The 22,331-nt window shown below is 41.1% G+C and overlaps 1 protein-coding gene across 1 annotated transcript; it reads right to left on the reverse strand.

The window, feature by feature from the left end:
* Window positions 1–39: 39 nt before the first annotated feature.
* chrna1 (cholinergic receptor, nicotinic, alpha 1 (muscle)) lies at window positions 40–15,220 on the reverse strand. Its single transcript, XM_017435254.3, has 10 exons — window positions 15,005–15,220; window positions 9,061–9,203; window positions 8,304–8,348; window positions 6,630–6,739; window positions 6,343–6,538; window positions 6,024–6,261; window positions 5,686–5,909; window positions 5,491–5,605; window positions 4,482–4,606; window positions 40–2,637 (listed from the first exon to the last, which is right to left on the reverse strand). The coding sequence occupies exons 1-10, from the start codon at window positions 15,057–15,059 to the stop codon at window positions 2,509–2,511; spliced, it is 1,380 nt and encodes a 459-aa protein (XP_017290743.1). The 5' UTR covers window positions 15,060–15,220; the 3' UTR covers window positions 40–2,508.
* Window positions 15,221–22,331: the final 7,111 nt, after the last annotated feature.

The raw sequence follows: 22,331 nt of genomic DNA on the forward strand, positions 1-22,331 counted from the left end.
TTTGTGTCTAAAACAAATGGAGACAGTGCAGTCATCAAATGTTCTGTTGATTTAACTTTATTTTCTTTATTCCACATCTATGACATAAAACAAACCAGCAGAGGTTCATCATTTCACTGCACTCAACTAAATGTTTTCAGAAAACCGGCACAAATAAATAAAGTTGATTGAAGCTTTGGAATGGCAGAATAAAACCTGCACTTTGATTCCTTCTAACGTATCTTCAGTCATTGTTGGTTTTCACAAAAATAACATGTATAAATGTATTAAATACAGCTGAGAAACAGCTCAGTAATCTGTATTTACAGCTGAAACCAGATGTTTCCTCCACGGTATAAAAAGACTCAGGACCATTTTGTTTTTCTCACTGACATTAAATCAGACTAAACCTTTCCTGTTTGAGTCTGGTAGGACTCAAACTATTATTCATTTATTTTATTAAATGTCTGAAGAAAGATAAATTTAATTTTCTTCAAAGTCCCAAGATGAGATGCACTAAGATCACTCTGCCTTTAAACAATTTGTGAAAGCCCAGATGATGATGTCATGGCTTTGGAAGCTTTTGATTGGTTAGCTAAAAACATTTGAGGCACACCTCAAACACCCTGCTTCTTTGTGTGACAAAATGGGAAAATTAAAAGAAATGAAGGATATTAGGAAGAGAACTGTGGCCCTCCACAACTTTCCTTCCTCCTTGAGTACAGTTTCCAGATGCCTGAAGGTTCCAACTATTAGACACAAATATGAGCCCCATGGGAATGTCCTGCCAGCATACTTCTCAGGTTCTGCGTTCCTGAGATGAACGTGTTTTAGAGCGAATTGTCTGGATCAACCCCAAAACCAAATCTAAAGACCTTGTGAAGATGCTGCTGCAGCTGTTCAGAGAGTTCTTATCAACATGAGCTGAAAGGCCCCTCAGTGAGGAAGAAGCCATGACTCTGAAAGCAGCAGAAAGAATCCAGATTACACTTACAAACACCTTCATTTTTACACACGTCCTGTGGTCTGATGAAACTAAAACTGAACTGTGTGGTCATAAAGACCATCGCTACGTTTGGAGGAAATCACCACCTCAGCTGTGAAGCACAGCAGTGGCAGCATCATACTGTGGGGGTGTTTTGCTGCAGGAGGGACAGATGTCATCACAAAGACAGAACATTATGTGAAAATATTGAAGCAATATCTGAAGACATGAGGCAGGAAGTTAAAGTTTGGACACGACGGAGGCGAACCCAGAGAGCAGACTCATACTAGAAACTAAAGGAAAATTTATTAATACAAAAACAAAAGCTGGCGAGGCAGAGAAACTAAAACATAAACTAAATCCAGGTGCAGAGACACAGATGGAACAAGACTCTGAGGACACAGAGCAGGACCACGGAACGATGATCCGATGGACTTGGAGAAAGTGACCGGCTTTTAAACACAGAGGATAATGAGGTGAGTGATCAGAATTACTGACAGGTGGAGGTGGGCGTGGCAGGTAAACAGATGACAAACTGGGGAGAGGTAGATGAAACAAACACAGACAGAACAAGAACCAAACTAACAAGATAACTGAACAAAATAAACAATAAACTCAAAGACAACAAACTGAGAACAAAACCCAAACCTAACAGACACAAAGGGCTCTTCAGATGGACCATGGCCCTCAGCATGCTGTCATATTAGTCATAAAGTGGCTTTTAAGGACAACAAAGTCAGTGTTTTCAGTCCCATAGAAAAGTTGTGAGCAGAGCTGAAAAGGTGTGTGTGAGCGACTCACTTCCATCACTTCTGTCAGGAGGAATGGGACAAAACTTCAGCTAATTATTGAGGGAATCTTGTGGAAGGAAATTTAAAAGCAGTGCTACCAAATACTAAGAACATGGATGGAAACTTGGGACTGTGAAGAAAATAATTATCTCTCATTATTTGGACATCTAACAAACAGAAATTATTTGGAGAATATTAACCGACCTCAAACCATAAAGGTTTAATCTTATTTATTGTCAGACAGTGAAAAAAAAAGTTCTGTCTTTTTAATACAGTGGTTGGAAACATCTGGTTTCAGCTGTAGATAATAGGATTGTTTTTTAGACCAACTCTTGTTCTTCTCAGATACATCAAATCGTGCAGGTTTCCAGTGATTCCTGAAGTAAAAATAATCAACAGAAGCAATAAATGAACTTCCAGGAAAACATGTTGCCTTCACTGAGAGAATGAGAGGAAGGGTTCTGCCACAAAGAGTTTACAAAAGTTCTTCTTTTACATCAGAATATAGAATACACTCAGTGCTCATTAGAACAATGACAAACTAAAACCAAAAACCCTGTTAGGGATGAGAATCATTTTCAAGTACGACTCATGGCCCACTGTGTGTGACCATGACGTGAGAGGCATGAAAAGATGGCTCAGTGTGAAGTACAAACTCACACCTCCATCTGAACCTCTGTGTGCTCCAGACACAACTGCAGTGTCAGAGGACAGACGTCTCTGTGTAATCGAACCAAACACACCTTCCTTTATTTACAACATGTTGAGCTCAATGAGCCTCCCAGCAAAGACAGCGAGGGTCCCGATGATGCACACTGCCATGAACACACACAGCAGGATGTGGTCCAGCACCATGGCAACAAACTTCCACTCCTCCGCCGCCTGCAACGGAACAAGATTACACATATAACAACATTCACACACAGGTTTGGTCTCTGCTGGGAAAGGAGCTACACAAATAACTGAACTGCTTACCGGATGTTTTTATTGTTTACATGCTGAAAGTTCTTTCCCCACAGAGACAAAATACCAGATTCAAACAACGATCAGAGTTTCTACTGTAGACACAGACATGGATCATGTCTCTTCTTCGCCATTTCAAGACCACACCTAGTAACCAGTCAGTTGAACAGATGAGCTCTACATTTATCTGTACAGGGATGAATTTAACACACAACAAGGTTCTTCCCAGGATGCCTTGCAACTGAGGACATGCAGTGCATCATGACAGTATTTGTAGCGGTTCACTTTTTCCACATTTTGTTATGTTCCAGCCTTATTCTAAAATAGATTAAATTCATGTTTCTCCTCAAACTTCTACACAGTACCCCATGATGAAAAATAGAACGTGTACATAAGGTTCATCTTGTAATGATAAGGTAACGATTCCTTTGTGAATCGCTACAATATAGTGGTGGAGGAGTTTGTGTGCCTAAATGATCCAAGGAATTATGCTGTTGAACAACTGCCCCCAGTTGGGTCTCTCTAGGCAAAGAGCCAGACAAAGAGCAATTCATAGAAGTTGTATGAACGGTAAAAATCAAGGTGCTCCAGCTGGGGCCTCCATCATTCTGCGGGGGAACTTTAATGCACACAGGCAGCCACAGTGTATCTTGGAGGGAACGGCATCTGATCTGAACCTGAGTGATGTTCTGGACTTCTGTGCTAGTCACAGTTTGTCCATAACAAACATAAGGGTGTGCCACTAGTAGTGACACTTATGGAAGATGGCTGGGTGTGTTCGAATTACAGGGACTCACCCTCCTCAGCTCCCTGGAAAGGTCTATTCAGGGGAGCTGGAGAAAAACGTCCATGGTCGAACCTGAGTGTCATGTGTAGTCAGGAAGGTTACACCAGAGGTTTGAGTGCAGAATACTGAAAAGACCAGACAGGAAACTGAATGCAAAAGGTGATAAAAAGAATTTAAGGGGGGGGGGGAGTACGCTGGGAGAGTATCAGTGAAGCTGGTAGTTGACAGTACTGGGCCAGACAGAACAGATGGAATGGAATAGCTTCATCGTTTTTGTTTCCAGGAGTAAGAGGAGGCTTGTCAGAACTCCAAGAGGAAGGAGGGAGATGTCAGAGTTCCAACATTTTCCAGGTGGAAAGTGAGTGTTTGCAGGTGAGACATGGGCTGAGACGGGCTGAGACGGGGAGCTTCGGAGAGCGGATAGGTGGCAATCAGCTGAGTTGAGTTTTTCCAGAGGAGAGATCACCGAGTACGACCAGACAGCAGGAGAAGGCAGATGGGACATGGCTCAGGGACGCTCGAGGTAAACTCGTTGATGTTTGACCCACAAAGACCTGTGGTTCAACTGAGCCACAACCAGCTGTGGCTTCAGTCAACTAAGATGCCTCTCAGCTGGTTCAGGTACGGCACACAGGTTTTCATTTGTTATAAACCGGTGTAGAATTTTTCACAAGAGTTTTATTTTGTAAAAGGTCTGGGCTGTTCTGCTGAGTGCATGAAAATTGTGTCTAAGCAATTATAAAATACATTTAAAAAGGTAATAACCAGTAGCATGAGTGGATGATAATAAACAAACACCTTTTAGTTCACTTTTACAGCAACAGCAGTTCTACCCATGTTTCTAAAACTATTCTTCCTTATTTTATGTTAAAAAACCTATAACATTTGATGCTATTACATGCAGACACAAAGCCACGTATTGAGCCTTGTGTTTGTGGGAGTCAGTGAAACTTTATTAACGCAGAGGTTTTCTTACATTGTTCGATTCCTCATCTGATTTCATGGTCTCAGCGATGTACTTCACTCCCTCGATCGCGCTGCGGACATCAGGGTTTTTCATGATGGGAGACTTGTAGGTGACACTGTTGGGAGTGGGGTTACCTGTAGAGAAGAGAAAAGGTGTGTGCCATCACAGTGAGGGTGTCATGATCGGATGATACAGAAAAGAACCCAGAGCGCAGACTCATGGCCAGAGAAATAAACTAATTTATTAAATAAAGAAAAACAAAACAAAAGCTGACGTGGCAGCAAAACAAATAAAGAACAAACTAAAAACTAACATGGACAGGACCGGGAAACACACAGGATGGAAACAAACAACCAGTAACGAATGACAACGATAGACATCAAACAAATCTTAGACAATGGACCAGCGAGGTATGGAGAGAAATGACCGGGTTTTAAAGACTGGGGATAACGAGGTGAGTGGGAACAGGTGGAATGATTACTTATTCGGGACAGGTGAAGATGGGCGTGGCTAACAGACAAATGAATGACTGGGGAAGAGAGGAAATGAGAACACAAACACAGGGAGGACAGAACCAAGAAGAAAACAAACCAGATAACTAAAAATAGAAAACAAAACCAAAACACAAACCAGAGAACTAAAACAAAACCCAGAAAAAGCCAAATCCCCACAGAGGGGGGAGTTTAGCGTGCTCCGACTTCCTGGTGTGAGGGCAGGAAGTGAGACAGGAAGTGAGACGGCTTGGTGATTTTTATGAGTTTTAGATCAAGAACGTCAAGTAAAGATTTGACGAGATTGAAGCAGTTTGTATGGCTGTAGCTATGAGCTGCCACCAAATGTTTTGTCTGTGTGTGTGTTGTATTAATGGAAGGGTTTAATCTGGTGTTAGAATGTGACCAGAATCTAAAGACATTTTATCAGATGTGACACCTGATTAACTCTCCATAAATCCTTGTAATCACAGACCATGTCAAATGTGATCCAAACATGCTTTAAAGAATGAAATGTTTTGTCCTGCCTGAAATGTCAGAGATGTCCATGTCGGTCGGGAACAGTCTCTTCTGCCGGATCTCCTGGCTGGGACGCTTCATCGTCGAGAAGAACATCATGTTGGGAATAGTTTCGATGAAGACCTAGGAGGCGAAGGGAACCTGCAGATCAAATCAACGTTCCTGAGCAAACAGCAGGAGAACAATGAGAAGGAAGCAGGAACCTTTCGGATCCAGGCGGGCATGGTGTGTGTGCTGGGCGAGCGGTGGTGCGTGTTGATGACGATGACCGTAATGATGATGGAGGCGATCACAAACACCATGGTGAAGAGCATGTACTTCCCTATGAGAGGAACAGCGCTTGAAGTGGACGGAATGAGCTCCACGATGACCAGCAGGAAGACAGTCAGGGACAGCAGGACAGAGATGGACAGAGTCATCTTTTCCCCTGAGGCACAGGAAACATGGAGAACACAAAGGCAACACAAAATAACGATTTTATAAAGACAAACAAGACCTTTTAAAATTTAAGCAACTCTAGAAGCCACCAGAATGTACCCACCAGAATCAGTGGGAAGGTAGAAGACGAGTCCGGTGAGAAAGGAGAACAGCATGCAGGGAATGATGACATTCACAATAAAATAAAGCGGCAACCGAAGCATCAGGAAGTGGTAGGTGATGTCCAAATATGGAGTGTCAGGACAGCAGGTGTAGTAAACCCAGTGTTTCCAACTCCTGTAGTCCTTTAACACCCATTCACCAGATTCCATGAAGTTACTCAGGTCAGGGCGGTCGCTGTCCTGAAGCACAACAAGACCCCTCACCTCAGACATTCTGCCTTCTTTAATGACAAACTGCTTCAGAAAACAGAAAAGTCTTACTGGGTTGATGACGACCAGTGTACCATCGTATGTCCAGGTGCCCAGCTTCATGCTGCAGTTCTGCAGGTCAAACGGGAAGTGGAGAACAATGATCTCACAGTAACTCTTATAGATGGCTGGAGGGTTCCACGTTATCATGCCGTTGTGCTCCAGCAGGACTTTAGTCTCATGGATGATGGCAAAGTCCCCGTCAGCACTGGAAGAGAGGAAGAGTATGCTGTGAGAGGAGGAGGAAGATGTCATGCTCAGCTGTGTGTTGGAGGACAAAGCCGAGATTCGATGTTTACTTGTTGTAGAGCACCAAGTCAGGTTTCCAGATGTCACTTGAAGGGATTCTGATCTTCTTGATGCCTCCATAATCATCTGGATTCCACTTCAGGTTCACATCTGTCCATTGCTGAGAGGGAAAATGGGACACCTTTTCATCATTGTTTTACTGAAAATGTTCTGGGGAGTTGTTTTAATCGAGTCAAACATCAATTAGAACAAATTAAAACCATTATATGACCATGTCAAAATGATGTCTTATTTATTTATTTATTTAAAATTTAACAAATGTTTATTCTTAACTTTTATTGAGAGCTGCAAATTACTCATGAATCTTTGATGTGCTAAGAGTTAAATGTTTAACCCTTTCATTTGTCTTGTGTTTATATGGATTTGCCTCATAGCTTTACTTGCTTTGTAGAAGTGCTTTAACCGTTATCATCACCGCTTGTGTTCATGCTTTGTTTTGGTGTCCACTTTGGATGAGACACATGTGAATTTATGAATTATGAACCTTAAATTGTGTTTTAACAGAACCTCAGACGATGTGTGGGTAAAGAATGCATCAACCTCCTCTTGGACCATTAAACTAGAGCCCGCCGAGCGAGTTGTACAACATCACTGCTTCCAGTTTTAGACTCAGTGTATCATTGGGTCAACTACAAGCCCGCTCCTCGTCCTCACGCTCTACAACCGCTCACTGGCCTTGGCTGCTGCCTGCCTTTATGCTTAATGTTTCTCTTAGTTTTTTTAAACCTGCAACTGAAACAACCTGGTTTTTGTACAGGTTTGAGCCACAGTGGACCAGCAGCCAGATACGTATGTTTGAGTTTATTGATTACTGAACTGTTGAAGCTTATTTTCATCTCAGAAACACTTGTGGGCTAAACGGACTGTGGGACACATGCCACCATAAGTTCCTCTGAGTCGTCTGGGACCCGAGGCGGACTGAATCTTTCCTGCCTGCAGCAGTGATGTGCAGGAGGTCCGACACGAGCTGGTATTCAGAGGTTCCTCACCATCTACGGCAGTTTTCCACCTGGGACGTGTGGAGATCTTCAGTTCTCACTAACTCAGACTTTCCCGACACGATCAGACCCTTCCTTTTATTACTCTGTGGTTTTGGTAAAAGGGTGTCCATAATAATATTAAGTAATAATTATTTCAGATTGGAACCAATCAGATCATTTATACAACAGTACTTCTTGTATTCAGCTTTTCTTTATTAAACAGTTTGCTCTTCTTTCATTCCATTTCTGGTTTAACCAGAGTTACAGGAAGTTTAATTCATATTTTAGTGTCTGAATGTCAGCTTCAGCTCCATCAGTTAAATCACCTTTTTGCCATAAAGTTAAACTAGAATTATTCATTCCTTGTGACTATTTGTTAAAAAAAATAAAAATCCCTTACATGTCTAAGGAGTGTTGTCACTTTCTCTGTGATGTCAGAGTCTTTAACCAATAACCTGACGAGCAGAAACCTCTGGACTCCAAATGTTATGAATATTTATGATTTATTACTGCTTGTTTATTACTATAATCTTTTAGACATATCAGAGCATTTACACATACATAAACACTACATGTAGTTATTATTAATAGTACTAAACATAATTAGTATGTTTGGATGAACAAAAACAGTAAGATATAGGTCATTTCTTGTTGCTGTTAAAAGTTTATTCCTGTTTCTTTTACCTGTCGGAGACGGACGTTACTGGTCACAATCTGGTTGACTTCATCCTGGGAAATAAAATAAAACAGTCAGACAAAATGTTAAACATGTTAAACGACCACTGATTTTTCACTGTTTCCATCCCTTCCTGAGTTTTATTGCCTGCAAGGTGAGAGGCATGCAATAATGTGTGTCTGTTAGCAAAATATCTCATCAACCACCAGATGGACTTCACTAAAATGTGCAGAACCATTGAAGATACATCTACAACTGATTAATTTTATAAAAATATTATTTTATTATCCACCAACAGAGGTAAAAGGACGATAATATGTTTGTCTGTGTTTGCATTGTTAGTAAAATATCTCATGAACCACTGAATGCATGGCCTACACAAAATGGCTGTACCTCAGTGGATTTTACAGCTAAAATGAGGTGTGGTAGTAGGTGAGAGTTCTCCACAGCACATGCTCTGAGTGCGACGGCTCACAATATTGTATGATACTTTCAAAGTTCGACAAAAGGGCCTACTTCATTATTTCTCATCAGAAGATGATTTTAGGTAAAACTCTGGCATGAAAGGTGGCGGGTGATATGCATTCCTCAACAGATGCTAGGCCTTTAATGTTACTGGGCCTCTTTCAGCAGTAAATTTCAGTTTACTAAAATCAGTAAAATCTTATCGTTTGTGTGTTTAATTGGGACTATGCCCAAAAAGCCCAACTTCTCCTGTTGTTTGTCGCAGAGCCTCTAAAGCTCTCCTAAAGCGTGTGTCCTCACCACACTGATGAGTTGGATCAGCTGCAGGCCCACCGTGACCACCACAGCATCGCTGAAGTGATTCACTGGACGAACCACTTTGTTGTAACCTGTGAACAGGGTTTTCACCAGCCGGGTCTCGTCCTCTGAGCACAGGACCGGACCTGGAGGCAGAACACAACGAGAAATCCTCTTTATCTCATTTTAAATAAAAACAGAGACTCAGAGTTCAGTCAGAGCACATTAGTGATAATCAGAAGAAAGGTCCTGCTGCTGGTGGTGGTTCTACTGGTGGTCCTGCTGGGGGTGGTCCGACTGGGGGTGGTGGTCCTGCTGGAGGTGGTCCTGCTGGTGGTGGTCCTAACGTTGGTGGTACTACAGAATGCTGGTGGTTCCAACAGTGATGGTTTTGGTTGGAGGAAATTACATTTATTGCTGAATTTCTTTGTAAGATTTGGTAACGGTGTGCTCTGAGTGTAACAACAGGCCACTGATCTGATGTTCCTCAGAGTGGAACTGAAATCAGAGCTGGAAAAAAGAGACTAGTTTGGTTTCCTCCACACCAAACATTTCTTTAGTTTTCAAACCAGGAAACCATGAACCCTTCTGCCCAGGTCAGATGGATAAAAAGAGACACTTCATTAACAGAAAAGACATCTTAATTTCCTGTCTGAGTGTTTGCATGCTGTGCCAAAGATACATTTATTTTAACAGGAAAAACTACTTCCTTCTCCCCTGCTCTGCTCTCTACTCCCCCAGCGTGCACATCTTCAAAATCCTTTTAAGTGCTCAGGAGAAGGCATCTGAGACACTTCAGCTCTCATCCAAACGGCTTCTTCAGTTGGGAGCTCCAGGCTTTAAGGTCATTAGATGAGTGGCTGACACGCTCTTCCATCCTGTGAGTCGTTTGGGTTGTTCAAACTTACTGAATGCTTCCTGACGAGGTTAACATGTGAGCTGTTTTGGTCACATTTTGTTGTGTGGATGGTTGTGAAACTGCCTACAGAGGAGATTCAAGGCTGACCTATAAATGTTAGAAAGATGGAACCTGAGGCCTCCTCGTGTTAATGTTTGACAGCTTCTTTCACTCCTCTGTCAAACCACCTGTCTTCCCAAGAGTGTCCCTTGTTTTGACCTGATGAGCTGCTCTTCTGTTTGTGTAGCTGCAGTTTTGTTTCTTCAACATTCCCTTGTTGCACCGTACTGCATACACACCACACAGCTGAGATTGTGTTTCTTCTTTAGGGTGACCCAGTCTCTGTCTGAGAGTGCACCCAGTCATTTTCCTCTAACACCTTCATGCATGTGGCCAAAACATCTCTGTGAGCCAGGCAGGGAGTGAGATTCATCTGCATCTCATGCAGTTTAAAGCTTGAATCTCTGTTCTCTCCAGTTATGAGCTGATAGAACTTCCCAGATGGGAAACAAATGTATTTCTTTATTTTATTTTGGAATTTGCCATGTCCTGGATGACTGAGAATCTGCACCAGTGAGATAAAAGGTTCAGTCTTCCCAGTTTTACGTTGAGCAACATTATTCTGAAAATGTTCAACCACACGTTTCCCTCAGACTGGTGAACCTCTGCCCATCTTTGAGATTCTGCCTCTCTATCCCCAGTCTTCCTACTGACCTGTTGCCAGTTAATCAGATTAATTACAATTTATCCTCTCATTGTTTCTTATTCGTACTACTTGCTTTTACAGCCTTCTGTTGCCCCAGCCCAACTTCTGTGAGATGTGTTGCTACCATCAGAATCCAAATGGCCTTATTTCCTCTCTGTAAATGGTGCTAATGCGTGTTCAAACATGTTTACAATTTCACTGTGAATAAAATATGGCTTTATGAGGTTTGTAAATCACTGCATTGTGTTTTGATTTCCATCTGACACAATATAACCAACGTGTCAGATTTGAGGTTTGTATATTATTTATATTGTTTGCTTACATCACTCTGCGGTCCTGTCCTGTTTACAGTGGAGCGTTGTAGTATCTTGATTATAATTACAGGAAACATTGCGTGCAGGTTTGTAGAGCATGAACCAGCAGGCAGCTGCGTGGCATTCTGGGAATCTGTTGGCTGACCTCAGCCAGCTGGGATCTTCTTTCAGTTAGCTAGAAGGAGCAGAGGACGCCCGTACGTGCACACGTGAGCAGAGCTTCCCTTACAGGAAACTTCAGGAGGACGGTCCTGCTGTTGTGTGACACTTTTCATGGCTGTCACGCTTTGATCCAGCCATGTCTAAAATTAGAGGGGACACCTGGACCTGTCAGTCACTCATCAGTCTGTAACCTGCTTTCCAGTTCACATCACACTGCAGAACTATTATTACAAGCTTTCCCAATAACAAGTACTTGTTATCGATCAAGTTTTTGCCTGTTAACAAAATATCTCAGGAACCAACGAATAGATTTCAATGAAACTCCCAGAAAGTAATCATTTGATATGCATCTACAACTAATTCACTTTTGGACTCATCATATTTTAAGATGGCTGCTACAGCTAAGCAATCTTAAGGAACTCAAAAAGCTAAAACTTGGTGTCCTATTAGCAAAGACTAAACTTCATCACATCTTCTGATCACTAACTGACTCCACAAGATCTACTTGGAGGCAACACTGTCTGTCTGTCAGCAAAATATCTCATGGACCACGACACACATTTTAATTAAATGTTCAGCAAATAATCATTGGACACACATCTATAAACTACACTGGAATCAATCCAATTCAAGATGGCCACCACAGCCAACTGATCCTAAAAACATGAAAATGTCTATAACTCAGCCATTTTAACAGATATTTCGCTAATATTTGGTGAGGTAGTAGCTGAGAGTCAACACGTACTCCGAATGCTGCTCATTGCCCAGATTTTAGTTTAAAACTTTAGCACTGACTGTTGGAGTCAGCCCTGTTTGTATGTTAGCAAAATGTTTTATGAACCTCCCAGACAGTAACCAATGATGTTCATCTAAAAATGATTCACTTTTGGAGTCAATCTTATTCAAGAAGGCCTTGCCAGCTAATCCACAACACAGATATGATTCTAATACAGACAACTTTACAGATAAGGAGCTACAGTTTGATTTGGGAGTAGCTGAGACTCATTCACAACACATACTCTGAGGGGGACACCTTGCAATTCCTCCTTTCTTATCCTGCCCAGTTCAGTCTCTCCTTGTGAACATCTTCATCTCTGCACCTCCAGCTCCTCCTGCTGTTTCTTTGTTTGCAGGTCTCACCCCCCTTCTGTAAACCTTCCCTTCAATCCACCCTGACACTCGTCTCCGTCCACTCCACCTGCTTGTTTCTTTGGCTGGTCGACCCCAGAAACCTGAACTCATCCACCTGCAGTACCTCTACTCCCTACAGCTGCACTGTTGCTCCAGTCTCCTTCTTCAGAGCGTACCTCCACCTCTCCTCTGCAGCCGCTCTCCTGCTGAAAGTCATTTATTTGCAAATCAATAAAATGTTAATTTAATCTTTATATCCATCTTCTTCAGCCCACTCACTAAACAGTTCTCAGCTTTTTGTATCATCACTTTGAGTATTTACAGACCAAATACAGCATTTAAATGTAGGAGTTAAAACTCAGTGATGAAGATGATGTTTAACTTGTTGCCTACAGGTGACATCCATTCCTCGATTCTCTTCATCACACCAGTTTGTCTTCATCAGTGTAAATCCTAAATTAGTCAGATAACTGCAGTGGAAAATAAAATAAATGCAATTCCTACTGAAAATATAATCAATAAGCGAAAGGGCGATAATATTTCTGCCCATGTCTGTACATGTGTCTGTTTGTTAGCAAAATATCTGATGAATTATTTGACAAATTTGAATGAAACCGTCAGAAAGGAATCATTGGATGTAAATCTATAACTGACTAATGTTTGGACTCAACCTGATTCAAGATGGCCGCCACAGCCAACTGACTTTAGCAAACTCAAAAATGAGCATAATTCAGTTAATTCCACAGAAATTAGAGCTAAACGTGGCTGTGGTAGTAGCTGAGAGTCATTCACAACACAAGATGATCTCAGTTCTGCCATGAAAGGCAGCGGATGATATGCATTCCTACAACGACCACTAGGCCAGTCAATAAAAAAAAAGCAGGTTTTTAAACGTAATTTAAACCAACATTTTTTACTGCATGTAGATGAAAATTAATGTAAAAATGACTCAATCAGTTTGGTTAAATTATAGAGTTTTAAAATCAAACACATGTTTAGCAGGATGAATGGATGAAGTTGACTCAAACCAAACCTAACAGAATAAAAATGATCTTGGTCTGGAAGGCTGCTCTCGTTTACATTTTTATGGGTTCATCCAAGAGATGTAACAAAAAATCACAACTTTTTCCTTTTCAGCTTGCTGGTGTCTGTCTCCAGCTGTCACTCTACGAGAGGCGGGGGACACCCTGGACAGGTGTCTTGTCCATTACAGGGACACACGAGACAAGCAGCCATTCAAGATTTCTCTGTCACAATATCCGTCTCTGACAATAAAGTAAAGGGATTTTCACCAAGTTTTATTCATATAGTTACTTTTATTGTGTTTTACAAGCATTCATTAGGTTCCACCACTTAACAAATACCAGCCTGGGTGCTTTAATGTTCTGATTTCAGGTTCTGCCTAACATACACTATACTGCCAAAAGTATTGGCTCACCTCTCTTCAGACACATATGAACTTTAGGGCCATCCCATTCTTAATTCACAGGGTTTTATATGATGTTGGTCCACCCTTTGCAGCTATAAGAGCTTCAACTCTTCTGGGAAGGTTTTCCACAGGTTCAGGAGAGTTTATGGAAACTTTCACTTATGTTGGACAGAAGACCTGGCTCACAGTCTCTGCTCTAATTCATCCCAAAGGTGTTTTATCGGGTTGAGATCAGGACTCTGTGCAGGTCAGTCAAGTTCTTCCTCACCAAACTCATCCATGTCTTTATGGACCTTGCTTTGTGCCCTGGTCCACAGTCATGTTGGAACAGGAAGGGGCCCACAAAGTTGGGAGCATGGAATTGTCCGAAATATCTTGGTATGAAGCAGTCAGAGTTCCTTTCACTGGAACTAAGGGGCTGATCCCAGCTCATGAAAAACAACCCCACACCATACTCCTCCCTCCACCAAACTTTACACTTGGCACAATGCAGTCAGACAAGTACTGTTCTCCTGGCAGCCACCAAACCCAGACATGTCTATTTGATTGAAAGGATAGTGTGGTTCATCCCTCCAAAGAATATGTCTCCACTGCTCTACAGTCCAGTGTTGGCGTGTTTTACACCACTGCATCCGACGCTTTGCATCGAACTCAGTGATGTAAGGCTTGGATGCAGCTGCTCATGGAAACCCATTCCATGAAGCTCTCACTGTTCTTGAACTAATCTGAAGTTTGGAGGTCTGTAGCTACTGACGCTACAGAATGTTGGTGACTTCTTCGCACCATGCGCTTCAGCATCTCCTCTTAGATAAATTAAAGACCTAACGTTCCTTGAAAGAATGCATTTCATCCACTGCCTTCCATGCCAGAGTTTTAAATATGCATTCCTTTAAGGAATGTTAGGTCTTTCATTTAATGAAATACTTATAAAATAAAAATAGTTACACCTCAGGGTTTATTTCTGCATCTAAATAAATAGATAAATGAGTGAGATAAGTGAGATGATTTTCAAATCCCCTGCTTCCAGTTGTTAGGTTAGCTCTTGGTGATGACCTGTTCCTTCAGTGTCTTTAGAGGTCACTGAATACTCCACAACAACCTACCACGTAAGACATAAAGTTGACCTAATAGCAGACCATCTCAGTCTTTTAAAGCTGACAATGTTGTCTTCTTAATCAATCAGATTATAATTAAATTAGACAGAAAAACAACCAGTTCGGTGTTCAGGACTTGTATTACAACATGTTCTACATCCAAACCATGGGCCTCAGATCTGAGGAATCTCTCACAAACAGAGAAAGACTTACCATAATATAAAGAGATAATGGATCCCAACAGGAGCTGGACCTTGGTAAAATACATCTGTCGGTCAGGAGCAGCGTCCGGTAAATACAGCGCAGTTAGCAGTTAGCACGCCTGAGTGCGACCTGTGTACCGGCTGGAGACAGAAACAAGCTGCAGCAGCTGCTGCAGAGCTGGGGTGATGGTCAGAATCTGAAATCTGAGCTCTCATGTTTCGTGGCAAACTCTACCACCCCTACCCCCCATTCAACAACATCCCAGCCCCTCCGAATACTTTAAGGCAGGGAGACAGCTGAATGGGTTTATATAGTAACAGGCTCCCAAGCCTGACATAACATCAACCTATAGGGACTTCCTGTTGACATCTTGTTTGTATGGGTACAGTCTTCTTTTGGTTTCAATTTTATTTTAATTGTGTGAATGTTGATTCAGCCTTCTTCACACTGTTGCTTTCCTGTTTATAGTTCTGTACTTCAGCAGACTGGGGTCCAGTCCTGGTCCTGCATGTTTTAGTTGTTTCAAGTTCTGCAGAAGCCTGCTGATCACACATACACTCAAATCAGGTGTGCCAAAGCAGAGAAACACTCCAAACATGCAGGATAGTGACCCTCCAGGACCAGAATGGAAACACCACTTCATTCAGGTATTAAAATGTTCAGCGGGCTCGTTTTAACTTGTCCTATCGCTTAAACGAAACACTGTAGAGACTTAAAAGATTACAACATCCATAACTTCCTGCTGCTCACAGTTCAACACTTTCTTTGGCACAACTTTTAGTTTTGACCGTGATTGTTTGTTTGAGGCTTACTTTAGAGGCTGCGTTTCTACATGGAATCAGGCAGGGACAAGCACAGCTGCTGTGATTTCACAGGTGTCCGGGGCAGAAACACGTTTTTATACATGTTGTCTTCCTCTTCTATAGTTAATACCTGCAGTTCTGTCTGCCATCTTTTATGTTCCTTTATCTCCTTAGACGTCATTTTTATGTTCTTATGGGTCCTTTTAGGTTTTTATGTGACCTTTTTATTTTTTCATGTGTCCTTATGTCTTCTTAGAGATCCTTTTTGTCTTTGAATTTGTTTTTCAGCTTTTTTATACCTCCCCATGTCTCCATAGGCATTCTTTTTGTGTTCTTTGTCTTTTTATGCATCTTTTTTCTCCTTATATTTGTTCTTTTTGTCTCTTCATGCTCCCTTATGTCTCCTTAGACATCCTTTTTGTGTCATTGTGCATCTTTCTGCTTTTTTCTCCTCTCCTTGTTCTTTTTCAAATAGTTCAGTGAACATTGAAAGCTCGGCTAGTTTTCAGTTTGCTTTCCAAACTTTCAGCCGATTTCCACAAAATCTTTCAACTATTGTTGTGGTAAAACTTCAGCTCTTTGAAATATTCCACTAATGTTAACAGTTCAACTATTCAAACACGGGATTTCAACTGAGCTTCAGCTTCTTTAGTAGATTTCAGCAAAATCCTTCAGCTGACAGGACTCACACTTTTCCAAGTAATTTAGTTTTCTGAATATTTAAGATTAAGTTCTATGGTTTGAATTTGGTTAGGGTTAGAGATTAAGTCAGGATGATTTGCTCTGGTGAGTCCATTGTGCGTCTCAGTGCTAGAGACAACTGTGGGTGTTATCGGTGTGTTGAGTTTATTCTTGTTAAACGTGCAGAGGCCAACAGTACTTTTTAGACTTATTTAGAAACAGAAAATGTCAGTAAGCAGAAACCTAAGGAACAGTTAGAGACGCACAGAACAATGGTAGAAGAGAAAAGATGAACTGTTGCTTTAAGACACTTTAGTGGACAGGAGACAGAGACAGAGACAGCTGTCACTGATGAAATGAGAGATTTATATGTACACACACACACACACGTAAACTAAACTCACCACCATGCCAGCTCAGGACAATAAACTCAGAGGTCAGTCTTAACCACTTACAGCCACAAACACCAAGTTTTGTAATATCTCAGAGTGACATCGAAGGCTAAAGGGCGATGTTTTCTTCCTGTGTATATCATCTCATGAACCAGTGAATGGATCTTATTGAAATGTTCAGAAAGGAATTATTGTTTGTACATTTACAGCTGATTAATGTTTGAAATCAAACCCATTCAAGATGGCCGCCACAGCTAAGCAATCCTTGTAAACACAGAAATGGCTATAACTCAGTCAGCTTTGTAAAAAACGGTGTGGTAGTAGCTGAGTGTCATTCACCACTTCACATGAGCGCACACACAACCTTATTTACACGGTTCAGAACTTCATCTCAACCTAAAATGATCTTAGTTTCAAACTCTGGCATGGAAGGTGGAGGGCAATATGTATTTCTTCAAGGAAGGCCTAAAACTGTCTCTTCAACTGAGATGATTTTAATTCAGACTTTGTGACTACAGATTTTGTTTTTGTAAACACAAACAGTCACACTGACATTTCCCGTAGATCCTTTACACCACTGGTCTCCAATCCTGGTCCTCAGGGCCTCCATCCTGCATGTTTTACTTGTTTCTCTGCTCCAACACACCTGATCTGAATCAATGGGTGATTAACAGGCTTCTGCAGAACAAGAAGAGGTGATTTAACCTCTGAATCAGGTGTGTTGGAGCAGAGAAACAGGTAACACATGCAGGATGGTGGCCCTCCAGGAGCAGGATTGGAGACCACTGCTTTAGACCATGATGTTCAGCAAATATCAGCTGACATTATGGGATGGATGGTTGGTGTCAGTGGTTGTTCATCGTGTCGTCCTCTAGATGGCAGGATGTGCCTGAGTGAGATCAGTCTGGGTCAGTAACTGCTCGCAGGTGTGTGTTCTTACTCACAGATTAACTGTGCTCAACCTTTACTGGAGCTCTAAAATAGAAGCTAAAAGAAGGAGCACGGCTCAAGGTTTGAGTTTAACACCATTTCACGATTTATACCAGCATTTAAATCAAACTGGGCCTTTTGCTGTTTTAGTTTGTTGCAATAAAATCTGAGCACTACGGAGTAACTAAAGACCTCTCTTTGGCTGAAATATATTGTTCCTGAGTGCAGCATCAGGGAAAACAGGAGCTGCAGGGCTGCAAAGAAGAAAACTGCAGTTTCATAAAGGAAGGAAGTTTATGTAAAAATTTGATGGACTTTAAACTTTTGGGTTAAATGAAAAGTCAATACAATGTTGAACAATGTCTTCATTTTATTTACTTAATCAGGAGATTAAAATCTCTTTTTAAATGAGACCTTATCAGGATGGCACACCATTAAAAAATTAATTATTTTTAAAATTTACAAGTTCTGTTACCTCCTGAAGCTTAAAGAAGACCAATAAACCAGACAGTGATGCATTCTATACAATGACATTGTTATGGCATGTAAAACAATGATAAAGACACAATAAAGTTGATTTATTTAATTAAATTCAACCTTATAGTGTTTGTGAAATGTGATGTGGTTTGTTTTTGGCTTGTTTTGTTCCATCTGGCCTGAAAACATCCAGTGAGAGAGAATAAATGTGAAGCGTTCCTGTAAGAACATGATGTCAGAAACATTAAGTTACTGAAAAACACCCCAGAAGGTTTTCTTTTAACTCTGGGAATAAAAGAAAAAGATTAGCTCATATTATTCAAAGTCCACTACAGGAGTTAGAGCTGCAGAGAAATTAAGGATGAGATTAATCCATCGCTCACTCTTTCAATGAATATTAATATCAAATAAAAGCCAGCTGAAGGAATGAACCACCTTTTACCCTAGATGGCAGTACAACACAGAGGAACGTGTGTGTGTGTGTTTTCAGTCCCAACATTCAGTTTGTTTTACTTTCAGTCCATTTTTCTGTCTGTCTGTCGTCTGAGCTTCCTCTGCTGTTTGTTGCATCTTTCTTTCTGTTTTACAGTATTTTACGAGGCACACACACCTTCAGCTTTTTCCTCGTTTAGTCGAGTAACACACCAGTCATTGCATGCAGATTTTATTTATTTAAAAAAACAAAAATCCACTTTCACCTCGATTCGATTTACCTTAAATCTGCAGTTTTTTTCTGTGACATTGAAAAACAATCATCTGAGTTCATGACAGCTCATGGCTGTCAGGATTCCTCTTTCTCCACAGAAAATATTGGTCATTTTAAATTTAGATAAAAAGAAAAAACAGACTTAGTTTTATTCCATTTTTAGAAAAAAAATCGTTGCAAATAGTTCCCAAAAAAGAAGAAATATAATGAGTTTGATTGCGTCCTGTAAGAAGAGGGTAAATGTTGAGATTCCCTCTCTGTTTATCCTTAAAGCAGTGAGGATTTAATTTTAAATTTGCTGCAAAAGGTTAGCAGGCTGGTAATAAAATAAATGGTTCCTAAAGTAAATGTTGGATTTGGTTAATTGATGATTTAGGAATCCTACAGAATGGTTAAACATGTTTGTGCCTTCAGGCTCAGCTTCCTACAGACATCGGGTGAAAATCAGAAATCTGAAAAATAAGCAAACAAAACAGCAAACCTTCACAACTTTGGTTCCCATTTTAGTTTCTGGAAGCCTAAAGCTATAACCTCCTCATATCACCACAGAGACTGCAAACCAGCAGGCAAGCTGGAGTTTAACTGCTTTTCAATACTCAATTAAACTTTCATATTAATGCCCGCCGCCAAAGGTGAAGCAGCCATAATATTTTTGTTGTCAGTAGCAGCAGCCAGCTGGTCTATGGAAACATGTAAATGGCTTTAACTCAGCTAGTTTTACAGACATTGAGTTAAATCCTGCTGTGGTCGGAGCTGAGAGTCGTCTCATATGGCTGCCATCTTGAAATAAGGCAATAAACTGGTGATTCTCAGTCATCCACCCAGAGGATGACCAGCAAAGAGTACTAAATTAATGTACTCAAGGAAAGGTATAGTTACTTGTACTTGAGTAAAAGTACAAGGTAAGTAATTAAAAGTTACTTTGAGTAAAAGTTGGTTTAGTAACTTTTTTTTTACAGCAGGAGGGTGTCTCTCCTGTGGTGCACATAGAGAAGGAGGAAATGTTTTTTTAATGACCTTTAAATGAAATAAAAAGCCTTATAATCTGACATCTATCCATTTTCTTTCCCTTCTTTCTGATCAGGGTTGTGGGGAGCTGGTGCCTGCATACAGAGGTCACTGTGCACGAGGTGGGGCACACCCCGGGCAAGTAACCAATCCATCACAGTTATCAAATAAAAAGAATATCTCTATTTATCCTCAGTCTGTAGTATTATTTTTCATCAGGCTGCATGTTTAATCAAACCAGGTCTTGTCCTCTTATTGATTCTCTGACATGTTTTCAGATGTGAGTTTGGGAGTTAATGGTCCTCCTGATTTTAATTTACGTGTTCACAGTTTTTACTTAGTAATAGATGGGATTCAGATGGAACCAAGTACAATACTTGAGATAAAACATACTCAAGTGAAGGTAAAAGTACAGATTTGAAGAACTACCAGTACAAAGCACACAAGTTTGATAAATGTAATTTACTACTTTCCACCTCTGCATCCATGACAAACCTCAGTGATTGGACAGAAGGGAAGGACATCAAGGAAGCACTCTGAGCCTGTGGACACCCTGTGGACACCCTAACTGAGCTCATGGTAAGGCATCCAGGAAATCAAGAAAACAGTCAAGGAAGGAGAAAAGAAAATCAAGTTAAAGAATATTGTCAATCCACATGTTTTATTCAGAGCCTAATATTCTGGTGCATTTCAAACCTACGAACGCAGACAGAGACTTGTTGGCCAGTCTCAGCTGTGTGGTGTCTGCAGTCCAGGTATCAGAGCACGGAAACAGATGGCACAACACTGAAGAGCAGCTCATCAGGTCAAAACTCAGCAGTTCATCTACATCTCAAGGAGAATAGCAATGTGAACATTTTAGACAAGGAAGACAGGTGGTTTGAAAGAGGAGTGAAAGAAGTTAAACATGAAAAAACAACATAACTTCAGGCTGTGTTTACATGTAACCAATCTCCTGCAAACGTCAGAGACTTTCTGATGGTGATCAGGAAAAGCTTACTTGTTTACGTGATAATCCTGTGCCTGCTGTAGTTCCCTGCCAGGCCACTAGTTGGCACTCATTCACGCTGACACCAGTCTCTCAAGCATGTAACTAGTTACATCCCAAATGGTGAATACACAGATGTTTGGATGTTGGGTTGCAGCTACATGTTGAAAGGGGTGTGTAACATGAACAGCACAAGGTTATCCGCCATTATTACTGTTGTTCATCTACTCACGCTGCAGACGGTCGTAGTGCACGTGCGAGTGCACACATAGCAGCTTCCTTTGAAATGCAACAAGGAGTATCATAAAAGTTCCACTCTGAGACCTGGGTTCAAAAGGTTTCAGTCAGAAAATCCAATCACTGTTGTTGTGTAAACAAGCAGCGGAAGTGCAACAGAAATGTTCCTGTTTCACTGAAAAATGGCGTCATGTAAACTGTGGAACCCCCTGGAGAGACAAGTCAAGGCTGACCTATAGGTGTTAGAAAGATGGAAACCTGAGGTCTAACCATTCACACCTTGAAACATGACCAGAACAGCTCACATGTTGGCATGTTGGCCACCAGGCAGCTGAACAGACTTCAGATTAAAGGTAATTAAAACAGCCATCCCTGGGAATATTCTGAAGATAATGCCTGTTTTTCAGCTAAAAGGTTTAACTGTTTATTAGACTCCGTCTTATTAAAAAGGACAGTTTTATTGGGATTTTATGATTGAAACTGGATTACAGGATGTTGTGTGGATGGGTTTATCTGCTGTAATTGTTTGGAGCTGTTGGGCCACGACTGTGGTCACTGTACGCTACAGTTAGCTGTCAAGAACAACAGCATTACGTAGAGTTATTTTTACCTAATTAAACGCAGCGGTGATGTTCTTTTCAGCAAAGATGTTAAACAGCGGATGGCTGTCAGCTCCTACTGTGGAGGACTTTCACAGTTTCCAGTCTTCAGTCTTTGCTCTGTGCTGTCAATGTTTCTTTTTGCTCCTTTATTTCTCTTATATTGCACCTGTTACTATTTAGGCTTATTAAGAGAAATGTGGCTCAGATGGCTCTGAACTGTGTTAATATCTAAATAATAATCTTGTTCAGGAACACCAGCAGACCTGTTGACTTCCTGTCTGATGCTCACTGACAGCCCTGTGTGTGATGTGGCTGTGTGTATCTGCATACAGACATGTTTCAGGATACACATTTTGTCGTCAGAGTTGACCACATGCGGTCAAATCACCCAAAATGTATTGAAAACGGTTTTGTAAAAAAAAAGGTGTGAGGACAGGTGAGACGACAGGTGTAAAGACAGGTGAGACAACAGGTGAGACGACAGGTGTGAGGACAGGTGAGATGACAGGTGT

The sequence above is a fragment of the Kryptolebias marmoratus genome, linkage group LG22, assembly GCF_001649575.2.
Source record: "Kryptolebias marmoratus isolate JLee-2015 linkage group LG22, ASM164957v2, whole genome shotgun sequence".
Classification (NCBI taxonomy): domain Eukaryota; kingdom Metazoa; phylum Chordata; class Actinopteri; order Cyprinodontiformes; family Rivulidae; genus Kryptolebias; species Kryptolebias marmoratus.

Coding starts and splice junctions, on each gene's coding strand:
- chrna1 (XM_017435254.3), bottom strand. CDS start 15,059: ATGTATTTTACCAAGGTCCAGCTCCTGTTGGGATCCATTATCTCTTTA. Junction 4,607..5,490: donor GGACATCTCTGACATTTCAG/GCAGGACAAAAC, acceptor TCTTCTCTACAG/GTAACCCCACTCCCAACAGT. Junction 2,638..4,481: donor CAGATGAGGAATCGAACAAT/GTAAGAAAACCT, acceptor GTTCCGTTGCAG/GCGGCGGAGGAGTGGAAGTT.